The following is a 23,529-nucleotide window of genomic DNA, read 5'->3' on the forward strand; positions in this document are numbered from 1 at the left end:
CTTTTGTTACACAGTGTAGGAATACATAATATATGCAATTATTTTCCAACAAAAAAATTAAGCATTAAGTAAGTAAGTATTAAGTATTGGGTAATTTAAGAATACTACTACTAATATATATAGTGACAAGGTAAGCGATACTAAAATTTCTTAAGGAAACTTAAGAAAGGGGAAATTATGACACTGTGTTAAATGTAGGTGTTGACTAGCTCCAGCAGATGGCAGTAGTGCAGCATCCGGGATACAGGCTGCCGTTTAAACCTAAAGAAGAAGAAGAAGAACGAGGCGCCAAATTTTGTATCGTTCCTTCGTGAACGGAGGGAGAGAAATAGAGAAATGAATCATGAATCTTAAAGTCAAAGGTGAGCATTATTTACTCGTGCTGTGAGATAATGTAATGTATTGTTTGCAGCCTTCGCATGATACTAAATGAAATATCCGAAAACCAAAGATAGTTAAGTTACTAATGCACACATTAGCCTTTGTTGTCGTGTGTATTAGCGGTTTGCTTTTCAGTGAATTGTGTTGTTTATGTTTCCTCCGCAGCAACCGCGGAATCAAACTCCAACAGGTAAATAAATAAATAAATACATATACACACTGCTCAATAACGCACAGAAACAGAGAATGATTGTGTGTTGAAGAATAAACGAGATTATCTTACAGATAATGGTCTATAGCGCTATATAACGTACACAGAGTTTGTAGTTTTTATGCGATTTTTTTCAGTGTTTATTACAGGTCAGTTAAGTATTTACTCGATGCTAGTCTGTTGATATTTATCTGACAGAAACAAATCAGTAGCACTTTGTTCCTCATATCTTCGCTGCTCATTAATCACATTAATTTGGCTAAATGACTGGAAGTCATGATGTAGAAATATTTTATATTTGTGCTCTATTGAGACCGCAAAAAAAGTAAATTGTCATCATTTACTCCAAACCTGTTTGAGTTTCTTTTGTTCAACACAAAAGAAGATATTTGGAAGAATGTGTTCAGTTAAAGAAACAGGAGGGTTTGTAAATGATGACAGAATTATTATTATTATTATTATTACTGTATTTCTTTGTGTGTGAACTATCCCTTTAAAACTTCTCCTGCAGTGATGGAGATGCCATCAAGGTGTTTGTGCGGGTTCGGCCGCTGACTCAAGGCTCTGGGTTAACAACAGACGGCGATCGCAGTCTATGTCTGACAGTGACCTCACCGCACACCGTCAGACTGCACTGCAAACCAGAGCCTCGGACCTTCACATACGACCACGTCGCCGACATGAACACCAGCCAGGTGAGCCGGGGGTCTAGATTCCTCTTCTCTGGGTGAAGATGAGTGGAGTAACCCTCTCATCACTGTTCTTCATGTCTCTCAGGAGGAGGTTTTCTCCAGTGTGGCTAAAAACATTGTGGAGTCGTGCATGAACGGATACAACGGGACCATTTTTGCCTAGTGAGTTCCTGCGTGGCTTGTATTAAAATGTTCTAGAGCTGTGGCATATTCATGATGTGGTGTGTTTGTGTTTCAGTGGACAGACGGGCTCAGGGAAGACCTTCACCATGCTGGGTAAGTGATGAAGACTCTTGTCAGAAGGCCTACTAGTCAGATCTTTTGTCTGTATATACACACACACACACACACACACACACACACACTATACAGCAGCTCCCAAAAAGTAATTGATAATATTGAGATAAAATTAAAATATTTTATCTACTGCAAGAACAAACACACACACACACACACACACACACATATATGTATAAACACACATACACAATAATTTTATATTCACATTTGTATTATTTAGACTATTTTTTTTTTTCATTTATTACATTTATTATTTAATATGAATTTTAAAATTATTTGTAAATAATATTTGTAGATAATTAGATGTAAATATATTTTTAAATAATTATTACAGTAAATTAAATATAAAGCTAATTCTTGAGCCCTGAGATAAAAATCAAGAGACATTTGTTTAGAAAATTAGCTAAAACCTGCAAAATATTTTGCGTGCTGTAGTTGTCAGATGTTAGTGGAACATGTTCCTCTTTAGTTAATATGAGTAACTGCGTTATGAAGTATGTGGTTACTCCGCTAGTACACTTAGACTCGAGGAGTACTAACTTTAAGGAATAGTTCACCCATAAATGAAAATTTGCTAATTTACTCAAAGATGTAGACGTGTTTGTTTCTTCATCAGTTTTGGAGAAATGTAGCATTGCATCACTTGCTCTGCAGTGAATGGGTGCCGTCAGAATGAGAGTCCAAACATCTGATTAAAAACATCACAATAATCCACACCACTCCAGTTCATCAGTTAATGACTTTAGAAAAGCTACATATTTGTTAGAAACAAATCCATCAAGACATTTTTAACTTCAGTCTGTTTTCTGTCTAAAATATGTCCTCTATCCATAACGTTAATTTTTTGGGTGAAGCATTCATTTCATACGTTCATCACAACAGCTGGCATCAGTCATTCAGAAATGGCTCAGGATGGTAAAGTTGTGAGAACATGATTTGTTTGTTTAGATGACATTTTATGTCATCTATTGCACTGTCAATTAAATCCGAATGACTTTCTGGGACCACTGTATTCATATCTGGTAAGAGCTGTATAAAAATGAGTCCAAATACACACAAGTAACGGTGATTGTGTTTTGTGTGTGCAGGTCCCTCAGAGCTGGATAATTTTTCTGATGAGCTGCGTGGTGTGATTCCTCGAAGTTTTGAATACCTCTTCTTCCTCATCAACAGAGAGGTGGAACGGGTAAGACGGGTCTCATTAAATATAACATTTCTAAGTATTTTCTGCAACTCACACAGGTTTGGAACAACTTTAGTGACAAGTGCATGTTTTGCTTTCTCTCAGCTTTTGTATGAGAATCGATACAAAGTTCAACATTTGATACATTGTTATGATCCGTGTTATGAAAGCTACTTTTAATTACAATCTTGTGTTACTCGATGAAGTAACTAATTTCATTACTTAATTGCTTTTTTATGGAAGAAAACAAAGTAATTTACTTCTTAAACATTAAATTGAATGGATCCTCTCAGCCTTTTATTTGTGTGTGTGTGTGTGTGCGCAGTCTGGTGGGCTGAAGAGCTTCCTCTGCAAGTGTTCATTCATAGAGATCTACAATGAGCAGATCTATGACCTCTTGGACAGTGTGTCCACCAGCCTGTTCCTGCGAGAGGACATCAAGAGGGGCGTCTTTGTGGAAGGAGCTGTGGAGAAATATGCAGCATCTGCTGCAGAGGCCTATCAGGTCTTACATGTGTTTCTAAATGCTAAGACTAATAATAATAATATCTACTCCTAGCTATTGAAATAAGTTTCTGCATATGATTTTGGCATTTCTGTTGTGAGCTTTGTGATTTATTTCTGCGTGTTTGTGTGTGCAGGTGTTGTCGATGGGATGGAGGAACAGGCGAGTGGCATCCACCTCAATGAACCGCGAGTCATCTCGTTCACACGCAGTGTTCACCATGACACTGGAGTCAAAGGAGACTGCACAGGAAGTGGTCAACATCAGAACCTCTCAGCTGAACCTGGTGGACCTCGCCGGCTCAGAGAGACAGAGGGACACGCATGCCGAGGGTTCACGGCTCAAGGTGCTTACGCTGGAAACTGACCTCTCAAAATCCTGTGTCAAACCATTCAGTTTTCAAACAAAATAGAGGTTTAGGTTCAGGTTTAATTCAATTCAAGTTTATTTGTATAGCGCTTTTTACAATACAAATCATTGCAAAGCAACTTTACAGAAAATTAAGTTTCTACAATATTTAGTAGTAGCTTATCAGTGATGACTGTCAGTTTGTGTGTATACGGCAGAGATGTTCGGAAAAATCAATAAAAGACGTAAACAAACAGACGATTAACACTATTAACAGCAATTATGCAATCAAACTTTTAACAAAAACACTTATTACTAGTTTTATCATTATTACAGTGCATGTTCTATTATGATATTAACTTGATTTGTTTTTTTAAAGACAACTCTATGACCGCTAAGGTTTATATTGACAGAAAATTTCCAACACTAAATTAATTTGAATGATTCAGTAAATCATAACAGTGAATAGGGCTGGTCAATAATTTTTTTAATTTTTTAATTTTTGTAATTTAACCACTGTATTTTTAAGACTAACCCAATTTGAGACAAACAACTATTTTTTTTTTTGTTTTTGTTTAAACAATCAAACACAAATTAAAAATTAAACAAATATCTAATTTTTAATATTTTATATGCAGATTAAATGGAAACTTTTGTCTTGTCTCCCGAGGCTGCAATGAGCAAAATAATGCAGCGCATTTGTAAGGAAGTAACTCTATAAAAACGTGCAATTAATTAAGTCTAAATTAACTCATAAAAATCAAACATTGATTTATATGTTGATTAATAAATTTTGATAAAGTCTGCATCATGTACTTATGCATTGCTTAATACAAACAGCCAAAGCGCCATTCACACAGACTGCATTTAAAATATGAGACACAGTGAAAAGGAATGAACTTCCACAAATTCGTGATGTGTTTTCTAAAAGTTTCAACTGTTTTAACTTTGCATGGCTACATCTCTTGTGTGAGACACGAGTGCAGCAGTCATATTTGTCCATCTAAAAATGTGCTGAAAATGCGTTCTGTGTGAATTTTAACCTAATCAAGATCTTCTTCGCATTGAGCTTCAATATTTCAGTATAAGAGTAACAGCGTTCGTAGTTATTCTTAGTGTGGTAATGTAAGAATCTTAAAAGTGGGGTTGTTTCAAGATTATAAACTATGCTGATTTATACCCTAATTCAACATTTAAATTTTTATTCTTTGTTGTTTTATTTGTGATTTTAAAATTTAGGGATGTTTCTTTTGTTGGTGATTGGATGTTATTACTTTAAATTAAACTGTAACCTTTTGACTTTTATGCTTTAGGAGGCGAGCAGCATAAACCGGTCCCTGATGTGTCTTGGTCAGGTGATCATGGCCCTGATGGATGTGTCGAATGGGAAGAACCGTCACATCTGTTACAGAGATTCGAAACTGACCTTCCTGCTCAGGGTGAGGACTCTTAACGAACGTGTCTCTAAATATGCAGACGAGTAAATCGTGTCTAACTGCTGTTCGTGTGATCAGGACTCTCTGGGAGGAAACGCCAAGACGTACATCATCGCTAACGTTCATCCTGGCTCCAAGTGCTTCGGAGAGACGCTCTCCACTCTGCAGTTCGCTCAGAGAGCCAAACTCATCAAAAACAAGGTTGAGCAACAGAATTATTCATCCATACGTTCATTCGTCATCTCGATATTCTTGAAGAATTGGTGCAGCGAGAAGGCTAATCCGTGTGCGTGTCTGTCTGTAGGCTATGGTAAATGAGGACACTCAGGGTAATGTCAGTCAACTGCAAGCGGAAGTGAGAAAACTAAAGGAGCAGCTCGCACATGCTCTTTCACAAGCACGCGTCATTGAGATGACACCATCAGACCAGCAAGCAGGTACACACACTCACGTCACAGAGCTCACACAGACAATACATCCGTCTGGACATTACATTCGTTCATTTCTCACTGTTTGAACTGGTGTTTGTGTTGAAGGACACTCTGACGCTGAGCTTTCCTATAAGACACAGTTCATTCAGGCCATGAGCATCTGGAAGAAAGCACAGGAAGACAAGAAGGTGCCTTTTATGTGCAGTTGCTTTTTGTTGTTGAATTAAATCAATAAAATTTAAATTGACCCTAGTACACTGTTATGAGGCTTTCAACACCTCATGTGTGATCATATCTCTGGACCATCATACAAGCATGAGTCAGTGATCTAACCCCCAAATCTTAAGCCCATTATGTAGCAAAAAAGTATTCAAATATAAGTAAATAATTTGATATTTGCAGAGTCTCCCTATTCTGCTCAGTCTTAAGCACAGTTGCTTGTCTTGCTCGCAGGCTCTTCAGGGGAAGGTGTCTCAGCTGGAAGCTGCCTGGGCTCAGAAGGAGAAATTCATCCAGTCCAACCGCATGATCCTGAAGTTCAGAGATGATCATATCGCTCAGCTGAAGAAAGAGCTTCAGACAGGCCAGAGATCAGACCCTGATCAGCAGAACCAGCAGCTGCAGGAAGAGATACGTCTGCTTCGAGAGCAGGTAGACAAACTCGGTTTTATTTTTTTTACTTTTTTAGTAGAGGAATGAATATTGAGAAACACCACCATGTTTTAATTTGTTTGCTGTTATGTGAGAGAGGTGCTGAGCCAGTGTGCCGCTCTACAGAGAAGTATGATTTTACCTGTTTTAAACCGTAAAATAAAGATTTAAAGGAGAATCTATTTGTGGCAGTCAATGTTGATATTGTTGCATTTTTAGCTTGTGTTCTGTTTGTGGTAGTGATTTTTGGTATTGTTGCAAAGTAAAAAAGGAATTTTTAAAGTATATGAAATTGTCTGGCACAAATGTGGAGAAATGGTGAATAGAAACAATGGATTCCTATTCAGATATTCACACTTGGCACAAATATCTGTACAGTGACGAAGAGAGGAATGGTTTGTATTCATTTATTTTACTTGTATATCGTTAAATTATCACTCAACACTGGGGTTTTCTTTCAGCGTGCTTATGCCAAAAGAAAGTGCTAAATAAAAGCGCTAAATTGGGGGTTCAGTGCCTTGCTCAAGGGCACCTCAGTTGTGGTATTGGCGCCCCGAGACTCGAACCCACAACCTTAGGGTTAGGAGTCAAACTCTCTAACCACTAGGCCACGACTTCCCCCACTAATATTTCACATTATTTCACTAATAAACATCTAAATAAATACAACTGTATGGAAATTAATTAGCCTATTTATTATCTCTGTGAGCGATAGCAGTTTGAGGATAGTTCTGTGTAAATGCACTTACCTCTGTTATATATAGCAGTTTGTTCATAATCTAGAAGGACACAAACATTATTAATAATTTTGATATAACATTCCAGTTGATAAATGCAATAAAATACTTTTTGTTTGTTATATTCCAACATTCCAGAGAATATTAAGTGAATTAACATTATCCCAGTGAATTATTCTTGACTCTGTAGCTATTAAATGGCTTATAAACCTACTAAAACTGTAGTTTAAAATGAAGTTGATATGACTTCTTTCATTTATTTTCTCCATTTGAAAAATTTGACATTCTACATTTATTTTGCTTATTGTTAATAGTGTAGTTGCTGTTGATGCTTTTTATAAATAAAATGCGTTTTATTGTTGTAATACGAAGATTAAATTTTACATGAAAGACTGCAAATTTTCAACACTTTTTTTTTAAAAAGAAAGATGACTGAAAAGAGGAAAAAACAATGAAGTATGTTCTTACATTACTCAGTCATTTATATACTTCATAAAAGTAAATAAATATCGGTTCTGCATATCGGTTATCGGGCACATAAACATGCAAATAATTGGTATCGTTATAAAAAAAAAAATCAATATCTGTCGATCACTAATATAAATATATAAATAAATATATATGGTCACTTTATTAGGCACACCTTTTTAGTACCGGGTTGTACCTTCAGAACTGCCTTAATTCTTCGTGTCATAGATTTAACAAGGTGTTGGAAACATTCCTCAGAGATTTTTGTCCATATTGACATGATAGCATCACACAGTTGCTGCAGATTTGTCGGCTGCACATCCATAATGCGAATCTCCCGTCCCACCACATCCCAAAGATGCTCTGTTGGATTGAGATCTGGTGACTGTGAAGGCCATTTGAGTAAAGTGAACTCATTGTCATGTTCAAGAAACCAGTCTGAGATGATTTGAGCTTTGTCAGAAGATGGGTACATGGTGGTCATAAAGGGATGGACATGGTCAGCAACAATACTCATGTAGGCTGTGGTGTTTAAATTTACATTTAGTCATTTAGCAGACGCTTTTATCCAAAGCGACTTACAAATGAGGACAATGGAAGCAATCAAAATCAACAAAAAAGTGGTATAACAAGTCTCAGTTAGCTTAAACGCGCGTGTGTGTGTGTGTGTGTGTGTGTGTGTGTGTGTGTGTGTGTGTGTATATATATATATGTATAATATACACACACTTACGCGTTTAACCCCCTTGGCCTGCAAGTCATTCTGCTGCCATTCCAACCAAGGCATCAGTACACTATTATAGAAAGTTTATTAATACACATTTGAGTGATCATAAGGACATGAAGTTGATGAAAAAAAAAATCCACTTGGCTCTAAACACACAATTATTTAACCCAAAATTATTCTTCCCCAAAATTTGCAAAATGTAGAGAATCATATTCTTTATGACCTCCAATAAACATTGCCTCTAAGTGCTTACCAGCTTCTGTCGCCTCTCTACTGGAATCCTGGCCCATTCCTGATATGAAAAAGCTGTATTTTACGACCGATTTCTGATCCAAGCTTCAGATTTGTTTGAATATTTTGGGGTTGTTGCCCTGCAGGAAAGTCCAGCTGTGTCTTTAGGAACTTTTAAGTGTCTTCTTTAGTCATAGACTTTCTAATGTAATAGAACAATTTCTTCTGCACTGCTATAGATGCAATTTTTCAAAAATAAATGGTAAATTCTTACAGTCTCTGGGAAATTGAACAGTTTTAGTTAACACTCTCTGTGTGTGTGTGTGTGTGTGTGTGTGTGTGTGTGTGTGTGTTATTTTAATAGGTGGAGCACCACCCGCGGATGATGCAGTACGCGGCGGAGAACTGTGCCCTGCGGGAGGAGATTCAAGCCCTGCGTGCTCTGGATTCGGTCAGATCTGCGGTCGAGACCAAGGCTCAGTCATTAACCGCGCTGGAGAAAAGCTTCCTGCAGCTGCTGGAGGCTCAGAGACCAGAGGAGGGCACAGGAGGTGAAGGAGGAGGTGACATTTATAACTATTTGTTTCTGTTTGCAAACTGGCGGAGACCACTGTTGCATGAATTGATGCGATGAGCGTCAACTGCAAAAATTGACAAATTACACAAAGGCCCATTTAGTTTTCCTTCTTTAAAAAAACCTGGATGTGTTGACTGGAAAAAAGCTCTTGATTTTTTTTTTAATGACATATTTGTATCCATTAAATAGGTCTACAATAAAGTCAGCACAAAAGCTGCAATGCTATGTTTGTCTTTATCTTAAAATGTGAAGCACAGATCACTTAAGTTACTCTTACTGTCTTGATTCTTAGCTCCGCCCATCTACTCCACCCCTGTCACTATGGAGACGTTGTCATCAGTTTCTGTGGAGAGGATGAAGGTTCAGCTGCTGCAGAAACAGTCAGAGCTCACAGCGACAATTCAAGCCTTCGAGGAACACAAGGAGGTCAACAAGTATGTTCATGTCGCATCCATGTAACACAACTAATGCTTGTCAGATTGAGTTTCTTTGGTGGCTGTTATTAATATCATCATTCTGACCAGAATGTGAAAATGATACTCCTCAGAAAACAGCTAGCTGAACTGGAGTCTGAGAAGCGCTACCTCGAGAAGTCCAACAAACATCTGGAGAAGATCCTAGAGGCCACTAAAGCCCACAGCAAACAGGAAGTGTCTCAACTCAACAAGATTCATGCTGAGACTATAAAGGTAAAGAGCTCAGACTTTACGCTGGTCTGTTTTAAAGGATTTCGAAATGAAACCACCTATAATGACTACTGCTGCTCCTCAGATTTTGACTACACCCACTAAAGCGTATAACCTGCGTAATCGGCTGGTGCCGCTGTCTAGCCCGGAGCATCTGAATGGACAGCACGAGAACATCGAGGTTGATGACATCCAGAGCGAGCAGCCGCCTCCTGAGATGAACGAGCTGGCCTGTGAAGCGCTCACTGAAGAACTCAAACAAATGCAGGTCCGCAAAATGGTTTCATAGTATTGCGTACAATTTTTATAGTTTAAATTAATTACCGAAATTAGTATTTTCTGATGTACACTGCTGGTCGAAAGTTTGGGAGCAGTAAAATATTTTTAAACATTTTTACTGAAGTTTCTTGTGCTCATCAAGGCTGTATTCATTTGACAAATACAGAAAAAAAAAAAAAAAAAAAAAAAACTTATTTTGTGAAATATTTAAAATAACAGTTTCTATTTTAATATACTTTAAAATGTAATTTATTTCTGTGATGTTAAGCTGTATTTTCAGCATCATTACTCCAGTCCTCAGTGTCACATGATCTTCAGAAATCATTCTAATGTGCTGATTTATTATCAATGTTGGAAACAATTGTGCTTAATATTTTGGGGGGGACCTGTGATGCTTTTTCCAGAATTCATTGATGAATAAAAAGTTAAAAAGAACAGTGTTTATTCAAAATATAAATTTTGTGTTACAGCATACACTAGTATTTAAAAGGTTTGGGGTCGGTAATTTTTGTTTCCTTTTTTTTCTAAGAAATTAATACTTTTATTCAGCTAGGATGTGTTAAATGGATTATAAGTCATAGTAAAGACTTGTATTGTTAGAAAAGATTTCTGTTTTAAATAAATGCTGTTCTTTTTAAATTTTTATTCATTGAAGAATCAAAGAAAAAAGTATCACAGGTTCCAAAAAACACAACAGTTTCAACACTGATAATAAATCAGCATATTAGAATATGATCATGTGACACTGAAGACTGGAGAAATGATGCTGAAAATTCAGCACTGCATCACAGAAATAAATTATATTTTGAAGTATATTAAAATTGGAAACCAATTTTAGAAACTGCAAATATTTTTCTCAATATTACTGTTTCTTTTTTCTGTATTTTTGATCAAATAAATACAGCCTTGATGAGCACAAGAGACTCCATTAAAAACATTAAAAATCTTACTGATCCCAAACTTCTGAACGGTAGTGTAGTTCTTCTGTAGAGTAATTTCATGTTGCGAATTACTTTAGATGTTGTTGTGGGGAATCTGTCTCAACTGGAACTTTTTGGTTTGGTTTTAGGAACAGGCTCTCCGTGTTCAGGGCAAGTTAGATGAGGAGGAAGCCAAAAACAGGAAGCTGCTTCAACAAATCAGCAAGCTGGAAGAACAGGTTACAGTAGCAGCCGAGAGGTCCAGTCGCACAGAGGAGGTGTGTTTGCAGTAGTGTTTCATCTTTCTGGTGTTCTAGTTCCTGTGTGCATGAGTGTGATGTTGCTCTCTTAACTGTAGATGTTCGGTGCCGAGCGACACTCGCTGCTGGAAGAACAGCTGCGTCTGCAGGAGAGAGTCAAGACGCTGGAACAGCAGCTGGAAGATGAACACAGAGAGATGGACAGTGAGTCTTGAGCTGATGTTACCTAAACTATTCCGTTCTGGTACCTACCCTGATGAAAGAAGTATGCATTGATGTGCAGTCCAGTAAGTGAGTAATATGTTGATTGAGTAGCAGTTGAAGGCTGTTTGCTGTGACCTCTCTGCAGTGCTGCGGGTGGAGGTGCGAGATCTGCGTGTCGTCTTGCAGTCCTCTGATAAGGAGCTGGAGGCCGCACGGACAGAGCTGCAGCAGCAGAAAGCAGAGCACGAGAGCGAGACCACAGATCTGTCCAAGAGCCTGATCAGCACACAGCTGCAGCTGGACACTGTCAAGTACATCACACACACTGACACCACTGATGCTCTAATGATAGTACATATACTTGAAGTAGAGGAATTATGGAGTAAATTAATAGGGGTGTAAATCGGATGGTTCATCACGATACGATTAGATATCGATTCTCTTACCCAGCGATACGATATTTTCCGATACCTCAAAAAATTATTCGATTCGATACAGGAGTACATCGATCGATATATCGATATTTTGATATTTTATATCTATTTTAAACAACCATCTACATTTTTATTAACTCACAAATGCAACCAAAATATATAACAAGAACATTTACCTGAAAATTTTACATTCTGTACCTCAGTTGAGACATTCACAACAAAAAAAAATAGGCCTACACATTTTTTTAAATAATAAAGAAAATAAACAATTGGAAAAATAATTCTGGCTGCTACTATGGGCTCAGTGATAATCTTTTCTACAGATAACCAAATTACAAGCAATAGCAGAAAATAACTACAATACAACAAAGACACAAGTTCAATAAACCGTGATTTTCAGATTTTTCAGCTCTCAGTTTTTCAGGTACGCTACAGAAATGTAATAGGCTAATCAAATGTAAAATAACTGCACAGTCTTCACTGTATAAATTAAATATAGATGAATCATTTCTGATGTTATAACGGTTATTAAGTCAGGAGCAGTGAGCACCTGTATTGACAGCATTATTTATTATTAGTTTGCTTTCACTTTAAGAACGAAGCACGGATTTAATATACTGATACACACGCCTTTTCTTTCTCAACTGTTTACGTTAAGACATATGCCTAACGACTGTGTTTACTAGGATATGCGTCAAAATGCGCATTTTGATTTAATTTTGTCTGTATTTATTCATCCATGCACAAGAAAGCGGAAGAGAGCTCGATTTAGTATTCACGAGGTCTAGACGCGGCTGTCTGTGTGCGTGTGCGGGCTTCAGATGTGTGCGCTGAAAACTCCTCACACAGCGCTCGACTGTTCCACAAACAATCCCGAGCATCTTTTATGCTTCACCTTGTGCCTTTGGGCAAGGGCAGTCCTGATACGCGAGTTTGAGCGAGAATGCACGTGTTGGCGGTAATGCATAGACGGACATTGTGAAAATGTGGACGGTGCCAAATAAGGTGCCTATTTATACTACAGATATCGATATTTATGTGTGGCATCGATACATCGTATCGATGTATCGATCCATATCGATGAATCGTTACACCCCTAGGAGCACTGACACCACTGATGCTCTAATGATAGTACATATACTTGAATTATGGAAGTCGGCGCTATCGGACACAATCGACTTCTCGAGCATGCATTAACCATAATGCATGCACAGAGTTTGCAAGTGCGACGTGAATTTTAGGATTACAATATTTTGTGTAGCTGTTACTTCCTATGACTTTATGTTGCATGTAAAATTAAAATAAGTAATGTAATAATTAGGGGTGTGTCTGAAGCCGAATACCTTATTTGGAAAGGCACGGATAATGGCTTGAAAAACGAATAAGGGACAAGGAATAATTCTGCCTGAATATTCGGCTGAAGCTGGCACAGTCTGGTGTTTGCTAGATAACAGTTGAGTCAGGGGATCAGTGCAATATTATACACAGAACTCTAAAGTCACGCAATAGAGTGTGAAGTGAATGAATGTTTTGAAAACTTTATGAATGAAAAGAGTGCAAATCAAACACTGCATTGCTGTTGCCTCTCCGTGCATCTCTCAGAAATCAGAGCTTGGCGAGAGTAATATCACCTATAAAATAATACATCATACACGTTCTGTTATTTGTATATATTTAAAAGGCAATGATTTAAACCTTAGGCTACGATATGAAAAGAATAAATGTAATAAGCACAGCGCGCTCACCAATCAAACCGCCGCGTTGCGCTTCTCAGTCTCTTAAAAACCAAACCAGTTCTCTCTCAAGAGTAGGCTAATAATCAGCGTAGATACGCATGCATTTTCTGCTTGGCCTACATGTTTGCATCTTTATCTTTTGCTGGTTTGCGAGGCCCGTGCACATTTGTTTAGTGAAGTTCAAAAAAAGACTCGCTTAAATAGAAAATGTGCGCATTGAATTAATTCGGTCGAGTTCAAATGATCACTAAACGTTTGTCATGAAATCTTTCTCGTTGCCTGATAAATATATTTTTAGAAATTAATAATTATTTTAGTTTAACACGGCATACTTGTTCAGTGATAACTATGAAAAAAAAGATAGTCATAATGGTCTTATCTAAGAACTGTACGTCGTTCCACCCATTTTTATCCGGATGCAGATACAAATAATTTTGTGATGGTTACAGATACATATACAGATACAAATACTGGCTGTTACATGAAAATTTTAATATATAATGTCATAATTATAAAGTTTTGACAATTTGCATATGTAATTGTTGCATTAGGCTATGAATTAATAAGCGTTTATTGATAATAACTATTTCATGTCTTTTCATTTACAGTAGCATGAACCACGAGTAGTCGAGTAACTCAAGTATTTTTTAAATAAGAAATCGACTAGCAGAAATGAGTAGTCGTGCAACCCCTAAAATTAACCAAAACGGTAAGCAAATCAGGAGCATCATGTATATGTGAGCTTCCTCAAAGCAGCCGGTGTTCGTTTAGTAACCGACTCTTGTGACACTGACACACAGGTATGAGGATTGTGGATGCCTCAATAAGAATGAGCTACAAAACTAGACCCACATCAAAACTGAACTGAGTGATCTGTTCACAACTGAGTGTGTTATAAAAGATACAAATGGTTCTTATACAGTTGCTGTTTGAGCCAAGGCTAAAGGGCATCGTAGTTCATTAGCGTTTTGTTCCTGTACCATATTAGCAAAACATTTTATTGACACTAATAATACTAAAAGTATAGATTGCAATAACAGTCTTTAATAGGTTCAAGCACTGCATCATAATAGGTCACTGATGAATTTTTTTTTTTGTTGTTGTTTTTTTTCTCTGTCATTAATGTATGGGCCACAAGAGAGATATTGAGTCATTAAATTATGATTGATATAGCCTGCCGTTATCAGCATGTGTTGAGGTTCATCTCTCTTCTGCGAGACAATTAATGCGCCATTAATGCAGAGATGCCAAAAGCTTGGTCGTGTGTTTTTTTTTTTTTTTTTTTTTTTTTTTTTTTTTTTTTTTTTGTGCTTTCACTTTTTGTAGTAATAAGTTTTGAGCAACTCTTGTGCAAAGTTTGCGATTGTCTGTGTCTTATCCATGGGCTCACCTCTGGATTAAATATTTTTATGGGACTTATCTTCGATCTCAAAATTCATACACAACGATTGTTATTACGATTTTGTAACTGTCTGTCTTAGGATACAATACGGAATACATTTATATTTATTTTTCTTTGAACGATGCTTAGTATGAGCTGTGTGTCGTTCTCAGGCTGGAATGGAAGCAGGTGCTGGAGAAGCAGCGGGATCTTCAGGACATGTATGACACACTGCAGGCCGAGTTTCAGTTCGAGTTGGATCAACACACACAGCAGATGCAGCTCAAGAGCCGAGAGTGCTCAGAAATGCAAACCAAGATTAATGTCAGTATTCACTCACACTCTCACTCGTTCTTGAGCAGCTTTGGTTTTCACATACTGTGCAAAATCTTTTGTTTGTAGGAGTTGCTGCACACTCTTCAGGAAGAGAAAGAGCAGAATAGCAGTGTGAGATCCCAGCTGACCGCGCACAGAGAGAGTGTGTCCAAGTGAGTGAGAGAGACGCGCAAACACTTGATAGTGTCTACATCAAATACAGAGAAAATGTGTGTGGATAAGGGACTTGATTTAACTCTAAACAGTGTTGTTGTTGTTTACAGTGGTTCTAAAAGTAATTAGATGCTTCAGTCATGCTTAACTAAAATGTTTAGGTTTAAGCGAGTTAGGCTTATTTTAAAGAGTTAGTTTTTATCTATTTATATTATTTATATATATATTTTAATAGAATAGACAATAGAACAATAGATATAATGTGAGATATCAAGTGAAAGTGTTGTCAAATGACCTTTTTTAAAAATTGCTTGTAAATCTCCTTTTATATTATCACCATGTATTGGATTTAATCTGTCCATCATCTTGTTCTCTGTAAGTTAGCACAGGTTTTGTATTTCTTTTTGAAACTGATTGATCGTAGGCCTCACTGATCTGTGCTTAAGCGCCTCAGTTTTTGAGTGAAAAAAAGCATTCTTTGTGGATAATCCCTGCAGTGTTCACTCAAAAACCGAGGTGCATACAAAATCAGTGCTGATTGACAGAAAACAAGTTGATAAAAAGATTGAATCCAGTATTTGGTAATAATATAAATTCATAAGCAGTTTTTGTTTGACCAGAACAGATAATAGTGGAGTTTGTCCATAGCTCGGTGTTCAAACACTTTTTGTAGCAGCTGTACCTGTATACACTTGTCATTTGCATTAGGAAAAGCATATGCACCTATAGACGTGTTGATGGTGAGTGTGTATTTCAGAGAGCTTGTGCAGTCTGTAGAAGAGAATGCCTCACTGAAGAAACACATTACTGAGCTGACAAACAAAAATCAGCAACAGGTATGTGTGTCTGGTCAAAGTTCTTTCCTGATTTGTTATTTGCATGAAAATGCTGTGTTGCATGACTTCTAGAAGTCTTTTTGTTTCTGATGTATCTGCTGTGTGTGTGTGTGCAGAGCGATGAGATCAGTGCTCTACAGCAGAGTGTGTGTTCAACCAACACGACAATCAACAGCCTCGAGCAGAAGATCGAACAGGACAAAGTGAGAACACAGTGCACTGATCACGCAGCAGGAATCTTTAACATATCACTACCACTATCTTTAACTAATAAACGCTATAATTATGAATTAATGTTAACTTTAACAACATGTAAAAAAATATATCAGTATATGTTTAAATTAACATCAATGTAATAGATCACTTATTGCTATTATAGTTCATGTTTATCATAGTTAAGTGTGTCCAAATAATTAGTTTTAGTGAGGTTTATGCTTCTAATACATTATGCTGTAGTATTAATAATGATTCAAATTTACAGAAACACATCATTCATTCGTTCCAGTATATCATTTTAATGTCAACACATTGTCTGAAATAAGACAACCACTGCAGGCCTTTTCAAAGTGTTATTGGTTCATATATATGATTCATGTAATCATCTGATTTCTCAGTATGATCTTATTAGGGTTTCTGATGAAATTGAGGTTTATGTTGACATCCATCTAAGAATACTGCCTTTACATTATATATATATATTTCTTATTTAAATGTAAATTTTTCCTGCTGTGTCATGGCTGGCATTTTACTGTGTGTGTGTGTTTTTGTTTGTTTGTGTTTGTTTGTTTGTTTTTGTTTGTTTTTGTGTAGGTTGTTGTTATTTATTTGGTGCAGGAGACCAGAGATCTTCGAAGCGAGGTGGCTGAAAGAGATCAGACTGTGTGTTTGCTGCGAGGAGAGATCTCTGACATCACTGTGAGTATCTCTAGCCGTAGACTACATGTGATTGTGATATAACTTATATTTGAACAAGATATCTCTGAAGGGATTGCTGAACTCTGACTTGCATGTTTAACAAGGTTTACAGCTCAGCTCTTTCCGTAATGTAGAGAAAGCACAATGTTGTCAGGTTAAATTAAACATTTTAATAAATAACCAGCAGGCAGATATCGCAGACGATTAGTAGAAATCACAATTAAAATATGGTTTACCAACAATGAACTGACTTGAGGTAAATAATGACAATATTGTCTTTTAGATCAGCCTTACGGCAGAATCTGAACGGTTACATAATTGATTGTTATTTTCCTGTTCATCACAGTGAAGCTGCTTTCACAGTCTATATTGTATAAAGTGCCATAGAAGATGACTTGACTGAGCGCTCTCAGTGCTTTAGGAAGTTTGCATTGATATCGTGTGTGTTGTACCCACAGGGGAAGTACAGCACTGTGTGCACTGAGAAAGAGCAGATGAAGGAGAGCATGACACACATGCAGAATGAACTACAGGAGCTGCGAGAAGCTTCAGAGAGACGGCTTGCTTCAGACCGTGTAGAGGTATGTGTGCTACTGGGTTTGAGTTTTGAGTTTTTGTCAGAAGCCTAAATTAAAGTGTGTGTGTGTGTGTGTGTGTGTGTGTGTGTGTGTGTGTGTGTGTGTGTTTGTGTTTTTGTTTTTTTTTGGAAGCCTAAACTAAGGAGCTGCTTCAGGAAGATCTGGCCTACGCTACAGATGAGGTGGAGAGACTCGGTAAAGTGGTGGAGGAGCAGGCAGCTTTACTGGAGAGTTCCCGGAGCCTGAACACAGAGAAGGAGAACAGTATAAACTCCCTGAAAGAACAGGTACCTCTCATCCTGCCTCAATTCATGCTACAGCTTTTGAATCAGATATGAGGTAATGTTGATAGAACAGGTACTGCTCGTCCTGCCTCAATTCATGGACTGCTTGATTCTGATTGATCAAGCAGTCCAGATTGATTGTGTTACCTTGTATTTTTAGTCTGTAGGTGTTGGTTGTGGTTTTTTTTGGTCCGTTACGTTTGTCTGTGTTGGTTGGTGTTTGTTTTTTTTCTGGATTCATAGTCTGAAGCTAAAAAATCTCATATAATTCTAAAGCCAACGTTATTTTTTTTTTTTTGTGTGGTTTGTTTTTGTGTGTGGTGTGAGTTGTCTTATGAATGGCTTTGTCTTTCAGCATTTTGCATTGACTTTTGTGTAGTTTTTTTTTAGTGTATTATTATTGTATCATAGTTTTTTGTTTTTTGTGTTGGAGTGGAACAGCTGAATGATCAGATTAACCTTCTGGGGGATATGTAATTTGTCATTCAGATTCTGGATGTCCCAAAGGAAAAATACAGGTGTGTGTGTGTGTGTGTGTGTGTGTGTGTGTGACAAACTTATATCTAGATGTGAGCTGAACCTGAGAAAATCTCACAAAACCTCCTCTTGGGGATGTCATCATTTGTAGAAGTAAAGTAAACAAGGTTTGTTGTTGTTGTTGTTGTTGTTTTTAAATTGTAAATATACAGAAAGTTATCTCTTAGGCTGTGGTTTATTGTTAGGTTAACGTGGTAACCCGTTTACTTTCATCAGAGTACACTCATGAACTGCTTAAGCATAAACTGGTCACCCAAGGTAGTTTTTTTGCCTCTTTCCCTGATTTTGCACGGCGTTTAAATGCATTAACCGGCTTTCTGTGGGCTTATTGAAGTGTGCATGTGATGCGTGACAGGAATGCATCGTTAGTGCAGATTTAAGCGCATCTAAGAGAGTGAGTTTACATGGATTACTTGCATTTGTCATGTTACTGATGTGCATTTAAACGGGGGAAAAACTGGTTGTTTTAATAATCTGATATTTGTGAGTTGTCAGTTTATCGGTGTGCATGTAAAGGTGCTCACTGCCTGTGCTTTCAGACGCCGCACACCCCCTGTGGCTTTGGCTCGAGTCTGTCTCAGGTGCTGGAGTGTCAGGAGAGAGAGCTGGAGAGTCGACGCTCCTCCATGATCACTATGGAGGTTCTGCTGAAAGAGCTCAATGCAGAACGCACAGCCAAGAACCAAGAGATCGACAGATTGAAGGTCATGCTCATGCACACGCAGTTCCCACTGCAGCAAACATACAGCCGGAATCTTACAGCTTATTAAATAATCAAGTCAATACATGTTATAAATCCACTCATTTGTTATTATATACTTTTGTACTCTTATTGTGTAAATTCTATTTTCATTGCAGTGCACCCAAAATATTATACTTTTGAGTTTTGTTTTTAGTAAAAGTTATCGTGAGGTTCACGCATACACGTTTGCCTGTGCATCTGTAGGCCCAGCTGAATGAAAAAGAGATCGTGCGGATGGAGATTCAAACGCTGTTGGACAAGTTTTACGCCGTCCAGAATCAGCGCAATCAGAGCGGTTGTGCGCAAGAGTAAGAACCGTTCACTCACACACTTGTTCATGCGTGTGTTTTCTGTCCCTGCAGTTAAACCGTTTATTTGTCTTTATAGAGATGTGAGGGAGGCCACACACATTTCTGTTTTGAGAGAACTGGAAGAAGAGAAGAAAATAAAAGTATGTCAATGCAAGACCTAAAAAATCTCTACAAATTAGTTTGCATCACCTCTCTGAAGTAAAAAAAAAAAATGCATAAAAATAATGGTATTTGCTCTTTCGAACCAAACATTTATATGTGACGCCCTAATGTGAATCTGTTTTTGTTTGTTTTCACAGAACTCCCTGATGATGCAGTTGTCTGAAGCACAGACAGCGTAAGTGAGCTGATATTTGTTGAAATCGTTTCGTTTAGATTATCTGAAGTTGAATGAAATCATTTTTAGGAGTTTTATTTGTGGTTGAAACCCAATATTCCTTTTGGGCCTATTTACACTTGGCCACTTGATGCATTTTCTTTGATCCGATTCCAAAAAGACCAGGTGTAAATGGTCTCTGAAACGTATTCAAGACTGATTGCACTTGAAGGAGGTTTGAGACGCATTCCAGACGCAACTGGACAAGGTAAAAGTGTCTGGTTGTTGAAGCCACATGTAAATGTTACTCCTACCAGAACAACACAAAAGAAAAAAAAGGTTATAACTACTGGATAGCAGATATCACAGCATTACTGCAACACGCATGTGCACAGATATGACCAATCAGAGACGAGCATTTCTCTTCAGCAAGCATGTGCGAGCATCTCTCGTTGGTCTCGCCTCTTCACGTTTAACACAGTCATCTGCATTAAAAGTGTTAACGCTCAATTCTTTCAGCAGCGCCGATGACGCTCTCGATCTTTGATTGCAGCACATATCAGTGGCTTTCAGTGACATGAATCTGCTGAATTTGCAAATAGTGCAACAGTTTAAGATCAAATTTATATTTGCTTCACAGAGATACATTTATGTGGCCAAGTGTAAATGTAACAGTTTTAACTAATGGAAAAGCTGTCTGATGGAGTGACTAGTGTAAATATGTTCGTTCTTACTGTCGAACCTGCTCTGTTTTCTCCTGCTTGTTTCTTGGAAAAACTGTTTTTGGCCGTCCTTGACCCTGCTGCAGGTCTACACAGTTTGCATTGGAAGCACTTGAAATGGCAAATCACTTTCTGTTGTAGAGCAGCCTGTTTTGTAATACTGCAAGGTGTCTCCAACCACTATTTTCCGCCGTCCAAAAACAAAACAATTTTTATTCCATTATTCCAACAGTTTTTCCATTCCATATTGTGCATTAAATGTATGAATTGCCATGAAACGTCTGTTACACACTAATCTTCTTACACCCCGTGTGTGTGTTACAGGCTGCAGAGTAATGAAGTCACTCTTGTCCAGTCTCAGACATGTGTGCAGGAACTGACCACTGAACTTAGGAACCGCTGTCTGGAGCTGCGGGAGCTGCGGCAGAAAGACCATCAGCAGGAGAAACTGCAGCAGGTCCGAGAGAAAGACTGCATTTACACTACACAGGCTTAACTTGAAAAACGCTTAATGTGCATTACACAGTGATATTAAAAGACCAAACTCTGCACACACAGAAACATTCATGCAATAGTTTAGATCAAAATCATTAATTAGTACCGATTCTTCATGACAGTGGTTATATACACAGATCTGCTGTAAAGATCCGTGGGTACTAATGGTATAGCGGTAGAACGTGTGCAAAGCATGTTAGTGGTTCTGGGTTCTAATCAGCCCTCGGATGGTTTTTCCTCATTAAAACTAAATGTGTTCATCAGTGATGGTAAGAGCAGAGACATGTTTATGTGCATATTATTTAGTGATTTCACCTGAACGAATAGAGTATCTGTTCATCAGTGATGGTAAGAGCAGAGACATGTTTATGTACATATTATTTAGTGATTTCACCTGAACGAATAGAGTCAAAAGCATTTGACATCCAGCTCGCATTGACAGGGGAACATCCGATCTGTCCGCTTACACTGCAGGAGCAAATGCATGGATCTGATTAATCACAGATTTATTTCCACATATGAACAAGGCCTGAAACCGATCCGAGAATATCAGAATATCAAAATCTTCTTCTGTAGCGCTCAATTCCCAACAGTGAGGGAACTTGAAGGGAACAGTGCCTTTTAAGCGCATGTCAATGTAAACTTTAAATGAACTTTATTTGAACCCTAGTGGTGTCTTGCAGGAAATCGAGGTTCTGAGAAAGCAGGTGGACCATCTGACCGAGGAGAATGGGAAACTGTTGGGCCATCAGAACCCCAAGCAGAAGATTGAGTACCTGGTCAAACTGAAGAAGGAGATCACCAGACTACAAGAGGTCAGAACGAACATGCAGAGAAGATCGTACTTTTTTGGTGTGGGAAAAAATATAACTTTTATTTTGGGATGTGTTTTCACTATAGAGATGAAAAGGCCAAATATCTTTTTCATAAAAGGCATAGTAACTCTAAATATGGTGATCACATAAGGCTTGTTTTTTATGATTAAGGGATCCTGAGGCAGTATATTTAATCATTCATTGATGTGCACCAAGGTTTGGGCTCTGACGAACAAGCATCAGAGCCATATCAGAGTTTGGAATAGTTTCCGTCTACATGACTCTAGCACCAGCTTGAACTCCCGCCGATCTCGTTTCAGAGTAGCAAGGCAGAAACTGTTGAAAAACAAAACGGCTTGTCTCACATTTGCACCTGAATGATCCTCGAATTCTGAAACCCAGAACTTTTTGGTAGACGTGGTCAAAACCCAAACTTTCATTTCATAAGTGGTAGTGTGATGGTTTGAGGATGTTTTGCTGCATCAGGACAAAATGTAATAATGTAAAATATGTGAAAAATGTTTTTCGAACAACCTAGTGAGAGCCTGTTCTAGTACACGCCCAAAACAAAACCAAGACTGTTAAAGAGCATAATAGGACCCCTTTAAGATGTTCATGCTCCCAAGATGGGGAAGATTTGGCAAACTAATGACTCTGTTTCTGTGTTTTCAGGAAAATGGCAAACTCAGGCAGTGTCTTCATATGGAAGAAAGTCCTAACACGAGCCAGTAATATGCTGACCCTGAACATGCTGGAGCTAAAAAACTAAATGAGATTAGATTCAATCACTTTTTAGATGTAATTTTTGGACTTGTCTGTTGATTTTTATGTGTTTGATTGTCACAGTGTCTTCAAATTGATTTTATTTTTTTTTATCCCTTTCTGTTCTAAATGTTAGCTCTTTGTGTACAATTTATTAATAGTAATTTTTTTAAACAAATTAAAGCAAATCTTAAAAAAAAAAAAGTGTGTAACTGCTTTTTTGGGGAGATTTTTTTTTTTTTAATTTATATATATGGGGAGACATTTGTTATATATATATATATGGGTGTATGTTGAGGGTGTTGTATTTTTGGGTGTTATGGTTGTAATTTTTTTTGTAGTACTTTTTTTCATGTCCATACTATGTACTTATTATAGTAGTTACAATAACTATGTAATAACTAGGTACTAACCCTACCCCATGTAGTTACCTTGTATTACCAGAACTTTCTTAGATAAATACACTAAGTACACTGTAAGTACATGTACTGTTAAATAAAATGCAACCAATATTATGCTATGCCTAACTATTCAAAAACGCTAGTCTCTGAAATGTTCCTGTTCAGAAATATGAGAAATAAAAAGTGCATACATTTCTTGTGCAGATTGAACATGATTTTGCCTTAAGGGCAAACCCATCCAGCCCCATGTGTGGAAGTCCCAATTATCTGCTTTTAATCTGTTTCTGGCAGTTTTGGAAAATTCTCCTTTAAACACTCCTTTACTGTAGGTAGTTGAGACATGACAGTTAAAAGTGCATTCAGCTTCAAGTAAAATGTGCAGTGATGTGAAAAAGCTGCTGATATTGAGGATGTGTGAAGTGTGTTTTCACTGTATTGTTGCTCACTGGAGCAACTGGAAGTATTATAACGCACCTCTCACAACTGCTTTAAAAGGTTTGTAATGTAATAAATGTTACATATAGGTGCATGAAATAGTTAGCAATTGG

At 37.5% G+C, this 23,529-nt stretch overlaps 1 protein-coding gene across 1 annotated transcript; it reads left to right on the forward strand.

The window, feature by feature from the left end:
• Nucleotides 1–227: 227 nt before the first annotated feature.
• Nucleotides 228–22,777, forward strand: LOC109072892 (kinesin-like protein KIF15-A). The gene is given in 35 exon segments (XM_042715795.1): nucleotides 228–362; nucleotides 547–571; nucleotides 1,104–1,287; nucleotides 1,370–1,446; nucleotides 1,523–1,560; nucleotides 2,673–2,770; nucleotides 3,093–3,272; nucleotides 3,409–3,618; nucleotides 4,934–5,059; nucleotides 5,135–5,257; nucleotides 5,361–5,493; nucleotides 5,593–5,675; nucleotides 5,941–6,138; nucleotides 8,666–8,852; nucleotides 9,171–9,312; nucleotides 9,426–9,567; nucleotides 9,650–9,832; nucleotides 10,913–11,041; nucleotides 11,122–11,227; nucleotides 11,373–11,538; nucleotides 14,952–15,102; nucleotides 15,181–15,266; nucleotides 16,025–16,103; nucleotides 16,220–16,306; nucleotides 16,914–17,018; nucleotides 17,477–17,601; nucleotides 17,739–17,935; nucleotides 18,370–18,398; nucleotides 18,957–19,121; nucleotides 19,364–19,467; nucleotides 19,547–19,610; nucleotides 19,770–19,807; nucleotides 20,833–20,965; nucleotides 21,687–21,818; nucleotides 22,491–22,777. Coding segments are annotated over 35 exon segments (4,104 nt in total). The 5' UTR covers nucleotides 228–343; the 3' UTR covers nucleotides 22,551–22,777.
• The last annotated feature ends 752 nt before the right edge of the window (nucleotides 22,778–23,529 follow it).

This window comes from Cyprinus carpio, chromosome A25, assembly GCF_018340385.1.
Source record: "Cyprinus carpio isolate SPL01 chromosome A25, ASM1834038v1, whole genome shotgun sequence".
Taxonomy (NCBI): domain Eukaryota; kingdom Metazoa; phylum Chordata; class Actinopteri; order Cypriniformes; family Cyprinidae; genus Cyprinus; species Cyprinus carpio.